The sequence below is a fragment of the Glycine soja genome, chromosome 3, assembly GCF_004193775.1.
Source record: "Glycine soja cultivar W05 chromosome 3, ASM419377v2, whole genome shotgun sequence".
NCBI lineage: Eukaryota > Viridiplantae > Streptophyta > Magnoliopsida > Fabales > Fabaceae > Glycine > Glycine soja.
This window is the reverse complement of record NC_041004.1, coordinates 22,002,007-22,008,324: the sequence shown is the minus strand read 5'-3', so window position 1 is coordinate 22,008,324 and position 6,318 is coordinate 22,002,007. Positions and strand designations below refer to the sequence as shown.

The following is a 6,318-nucleotide window of genomic DNA, read 5'->3' as shown; positions in this document are numbered from 1 at the left end:
TGGTTGTTTGGATTTGGTATTGGTTCTTTTTATAATGAACTCACCCTTGCAATTTTGTATCTTGTGGTTGATACCCGTGATGATCGCGAACCTTGTTCGTGGGAGCAGAATGACAGTAGCAGGGTGGAAGGAGTAAGATTCTGGTGAGGAGCCACCGAACCGACGTGACGACGTTGACATTATTTTGGGAGAGAGTTGTATTTTGTTTATCAACTCCTCCATAGTTGGGTTATAAGTCATTTTGTTGAATCCAAGATGTAAACTTCAGATTTTACTTATATGCATGAATAGATTTTAATTTTCCATCATGTGGATGACGTGTACTAAGTTGTTGTTCCTATATGTATATGTATGTGTGTGTATATATATATATATATATATATATATATATATATATATTCACCTAAGTAATTGGGACAAAATTACTTCTATTTTCATAAGCAAATTAAGGGAGTTCTTTTTTATAAAAAAATTGAAATTATCGCATATTAGAGTGTTGATATCGTAGTGACGAGGCGGGTCGTTACAACCTTGATATTGATGCCCTGCCAGATTCTTCTGTCACGCTAAGTGCGCTGAAGCTACGCTTAGCGGTGGATGTGCGCTTAGCCCACTAATGAGCTAAGCTCAACTATCACTTTTAGCACTTCATGACTTAGCCTCATTTTCACCTAAAATTGCACATATTTCATCATTAAATCCAATGGACATATTCTAGAGACAGCTTTAACCATAAAACAAAATTTATTTACAAAAAATCACTACAAAATAACCATAAATTGGGGAACTATAGAAGTTTTGGAAAATGTTTTCTATACAAAAGTTAGTCATATAAGACAACTAACAAACTCCCCCAAATTTACAGTTTTGCTTGTCCTCAAGCAAAGAAAGAACAGTTCACTTGTCCTCAAGTGACAAGCTACAATGATCACTCAAAAATGGTGTTTGCTTCACAGAAAAAATTCAACCATATGAACTGAATATCATGGACTGCTTCAATCAATTAATTTTCACAAACATGCAACTTTTCAAAGATAGAATCATGCACATTAAAGTCACAATTGAAATAAGCTAGTAAGGATGGCAGAAATCAAGGAAGGATCATCAACCAAACCTCACAGTCACTGTTTCATTCAAGCTCAAGTGTTTAGGCTCATTCCATCATAAACAACTAGCACAAGTCCCAACCTTTGCATTTCATCTCATGTCATACAGCAATGAACACATAAAATTGAATCCGAAGGACTTTCTAGGCTTGTAATGGGGTTAGGCTTCCAACAAATCATGGTTTTTGTAGGATTCAAAAGCTTAGGTTCTAGGAGAGCATTCATCCATAGATAAACCTTCACTTTTTCATTCATTCACATCCCATACTTGCCTTTTAGTTAGACACTCGACTTAACTTCATTATTTTGCAGCATACACAGTTATTAATTTCATTTGTACTTAAAGGTTTTTTATTTTTATTTTTTTTAAACACAATAAATACAGAGAAATTATGTGTATGTACAGAAATAGTGTGTGTATGCTGTTTACTTTGACCATTTCCATTCTTACCCAGTGCCTCCCCCAAATTTGGAACAAATTTACCTTGATAATTACTCCCCCAAATTTGGAACAAATTTGCTTTGAACCGCGCTTTCTGTGGATGATGCTCTCCTAAAACCTAAGTCAAGGTAGCAGGAGATAACACTGTATAGGCTCAGGGTTCAATCAATCAATAATTCATTCAACTCATCCTGGGTACAAGGGATAATTCATTCGAGCACATGGTTAGCTTTTTGGCTAAGTGGCTATCACAATCAAACATGGCCTTCATCATCCTCAATTTCATGCATTCAGTCCATACTTCAAAGATTGACGCAAAAATTAGTACTAAATGATAGTCGTTTCTCTCAAAATTTAAGGATCACACTCTCATCGGGATACGGTTAATGCATTCCTTCACAATCAATATGACAAACTGACTAACATTTTCAGTCATACTTCTAATCACATGCTCATTCTCTTCTAATGGCTACAAGCTTGATCAAAACAGTTCTCTAACCATTCCAATCCATTCAAATCATACAACTGCTCATTCAAATCATTCTCACACTCATTTCATACCAAACAATCAATTGCATATCATTTTCAATCAATTCACTGTTCAAACACACTTTTTGTACAAGCAAACAACTCAAAGTGCCATGGATAAGAGCTTGGAGGAAGAAGGAGATGAATGAAGGGAGAGGGAGAGAAGAGCACGGAATTTTGTGCTCTAAGAGAGCTCTGAAATCTGAAGTTTAATTTTTAAATGATCAAAGTTGAAAAAATGCACACACATGGCTTCTATGTATAGCCTAAGTGTCACACAAAATTGGAGGGAAATTTGAATTTCTATTCAAATTTTTCTTGAATTTGAAATTGAATTTGTGGAGCCAAATTTTGGAGGCAAAATTTCACTAATTATGATTAGTGAAATTTAGCTATGGTTCAGCCCACTAATCCAAGATTAAGTCAATGATTCTCCACTAAGTGTGCTTAGGTGTCATGAGGCATGTAAAGCAAGAAGGACATGCACAAAGTGTGACTATATGATGTGGCAATGGGGTGTAGCAAGAAAATGCTCACCTCTCCCTCTAAAATTTAATTGGATTGGGCTTCTACCAATTCAATTAAATTTATTTTCCAACACACATCAAATATTCACTTAATGCATGTGAAATTACAAAACTACCCCTAATACAAAAACTAGTCTAGGTGCCATAAAATACAAGAGCTGAAAAATCCTACATTTCTAGGGTACCCTACCTACATTATGGAGCCCTAAATACAAGGCCCAAAAATAATGAAACCTTAATCTAATATGTACAAAGATAAGTGGGCTCATACTTAGCCCATGGGCTCGAAATCTACCCAAAGGCTCATGAGAACCTTAGGGCCTTCTCTTGCATCTCTGGCCCAATCTACTTAGAGTCTTCTATCCAATGCCCTTGCGGGGTAGGATTGCATTAGATACGTTTTGTGGGCTTACCACTTATGTTCATCAGCAGGGATGAACGCGCTTAGCGCGACATTGTCCGCTTAGCGCGTTCATATGGAAATCCAAAGTTTTGACAGCTGCAATGAACAGGCTAAGCGCATAGGCGCATTCATCGCGATTTCCAGATAGAACTTCAGGGGTCTTCTCCCCTTTTCAGCCACATTGCCCCTAATGGGCTTCTAGGTTACCAAAAATCCTACATTTGCTAACCCTAAAACTAATAACCTTAACCTAATAGCAACTAACTAAGAAAAACAAGAAGTCATCTATCCTAAGGTTTGAAGAATGAAAAGTAAAAATAGAAATGTGCTAACTTACTTGGATTGTTCTTGAAATGAAGCAAAGATGATGCAAAGAAGCAGTACACACGTAGCAGAAAGTAAAAGAATTTGCTCAAAGATGAGAGGGTGCAAAGGTTTGGGTGCAAAGGTAGTAACCCAAGTGCCTCTGCCTTTGATTTTTAAAAACTAAAATTTGTATGGTGCGTTTAGCGTGCAACTGCGCTTAGCGTGCCAACGGGACATTTGAGTTTAAAACACTAGCGCTTAGCCTAGAGGCTGCGCTTAGCGCTTTCTGCAACATGCGCTTAGCTTGAGATATGAGGCTTAGCGTAACATCAAGCTTCAGCTTACAGAGAGTAGTTCAGGCTTAGCGTAACAAGCGCACTTAGTGCACTTCCAAGAGTTCAAAAACCGTAAGGGATTGGTGCTTAGCGTCTCCTAGCCAACTAAGCCCAGCTTAAAAACTTAAGTTCCAGAATGGATCTAGGGCTTAGCGCAGAATAGCGTGCTTAGCGCTGCTACAATGAAATGTTTACAGAGAAGAAGTGGCGCTTAACGCATCATTCACGCTAAGCCCACAGGTTAAAGTTCAATTACCGCAAAGATGTGGGGCTTAATGTAGTGATCTGTGCTTAGCTGAAATATTTAGCCAACCAATCAGGGGTCTGTGCGCTTAGCGTGAGAAAGCTTGGCTTAGCGCGTGAAGACTGGGCACTTAGCGCAAGGTATGTGCTTAGCGGATAAACAATTGCAAAAAAATTTGAAAGTCTTTTTCTGTCTTTCTCTTCACACAAGCTTAAAACCCCTTGTTCATTACCAAACAAGCTGAAATTAATCACAATCATAAGCAAGATATCCTAATTACATGCAAGAGGTAAAAATGAAAATAGAAAAGGGAAAGAAAAGTTGGGTTGCCTCCCAATAAGTGCTCTTTTAATGTCATTAGCTTGACGAATCGTCCTGTTATCCAGGATCCAAGAGAGTTCCTACTTCAAGGACCTTTTTCTCAGGTCTCTTTTCCTCCATCACATGCACTTTCAGACAGACATTTTGACGAGGTGGATCTTTGTCCTCATGGAACGAATCAAAGTTGATCTTCTAATCTTCTATGCCATCTGCAGTATCTTTTTTCCCATGTCCACCATGCAGCTTGCAGTAGACATGAATAGGCGGCCAAGAATGAGAGGAATGCCAGCATCCTCTTCTATATCTATGACAACAAAATCAGCTGGGAATATCAGGTGTTTAACCTTCACCAAAACATTTTCAATGACTCCATATGGCTTTGTAATGGAGTGGTCAGCTAACTGGAGAGTCATGTGTCTAGGCATTATCTCTATCTCTCCAAGTAGTCGGCACATGGAAAAAGGCATTAAATTGATACTAGCTCCCAAGTCTATGAGAGCTTTGCCTACAACAACCTCACCAATAGAACACGGTATCATGACAACTCCAGGGTCTTTGTGCTTGGGTGGAAGAATGCATTGAATCACAGCACTACAGTTACCTTCCACAACAATTTTGTCATTATGGATGTCCCGGTTCTTCTTCGTTAGCATATCCTTCAAAAATTTGGACCTCCAGATTCTTTATGGCAAACTCTGTGCTCCTTTGGTTAGACATAGAAACCTGCATAAATTGAGCTAGAGTCTCTTCCAGCTTCGTGGTGTGATCATAGAGACTATGCCCTTGTGGTTGTGGCCTTATGGATGATCCCCCTTGGTCTCTATTGAATTAATTCCCAGGATGGTTCCTCCATTGTCCCTGTTGTTGGTTGTATTGATGTGCATGCTGGAATCCAGAAAATCCACCTGTATTAAAATTGTTTCTAGGCTGGTTCCCCATGTAATTGACTTCATGTGTGACTTGTTCTTCATTAGGGATACAACATCCAGATTCATGAGCTCCACCACAAATTGTACATCTTGCAACCTGAAAAACAAAAGAATGTGAAGTTTGCACATAATGAATTTGAGTTGGCAACTTGCTTAGTGTTTCAGTCAATGCCTCCAATTGCTTAGATAGCAACTTGTTCTGTGCCAACAATGCATCTTGTGAGGTTAGCTCCAATAAGCTCTTTTTAGTAGGAATGTGGGCTCTATATCTCCGAATAGCAATGTCACTTGTAGCCATATTTTCAATGAGATTCATGGCTTCTTCAGGGGTCTTCAACTTGATTTTTCCCCCTGTAGAGGCATCCAACAGCTTCTTGGATTGTGGTCTTAACCCATCTATAAAAATGTTGAGCTGTATCGATTCTGAGAATCCATGAGTGAGGGTCTTTCTCAATAAACCACTGAATCTTTCTTAGGTCTCACTCAGAGATTCATCTAGAAATTGGTGAAAAGAAGAGATGACAGCTTTGCCTTCCGCAGTCTTAGACTCAGGAAAATATTTCTTTAGAAATTTCTCCATATCTTCACCCCTTGTCTTAAGACTGTTGCCTTTGAATGAATGAAGCCACCTCTTAGCTTTTCCAGATAGTTAGAATGAAAACAAGCTCAATCGGATTGCATCTTCAGGCACACCAGCTAGCCTAATAGTATTGCATATTTCAATGTAAGTGGCTAGGTGTGCATATGGATCTTCATTTTGTAAACCATGAAACAGATTATTCTGAATTAGTTGAATCAATGATGGTGGATATGTAATGGTTTGTGGTTGAACTTCTGGTTGAGCAATGCTGGTGAAAAATTGTGGCACATTAGAACTTGAATAATCCTTCAGCATTACTCTTCTTGGCTCTTCAGCCATAATTGTATCTTCAACATGTTCTATACCAGAATGCCTTGCAATAGGAAAACTAGAAGATGCCTCGAAAGATCGAGGTTCTTCTTCTGGGGTTGTTGCTGCTTCTAAATCCTGCAAAAAATTTATGATTCTCTCTAAATTATGCTTTCTACAGGTGGTGTTAATCTCCAAATCAATAGGAATCAAATCACCTGTAGTAGATCTTCTTTGCATACAAGAATACAGAACAACAATTATCCAATCCAAAAGAACAATCAATGT

The 6,318-nt window shown here is 38.4% G+C and overlaps 1 protein-coding gene across 1 annotated transcript; it reads right to left on the bottom strand.

Moving 5' to 3' along the window:
* Window positions 1-4,412: 4,412 nt before the first annotated feature.
* Window positions 4,413-4,865, bottom strand: LOC114405035. The gene has a single exon (XM_028367730.1). It carries the CDS (start codon window positions 4,863-4,865, stop codon window positions 4,413-4,415), a length of 453 nt encoding a protein of 150 aa, XP_028223531.1.
* Between the last annotated feature and the right edge of the window lie 1,453 nt (window positions 4,866-6,318).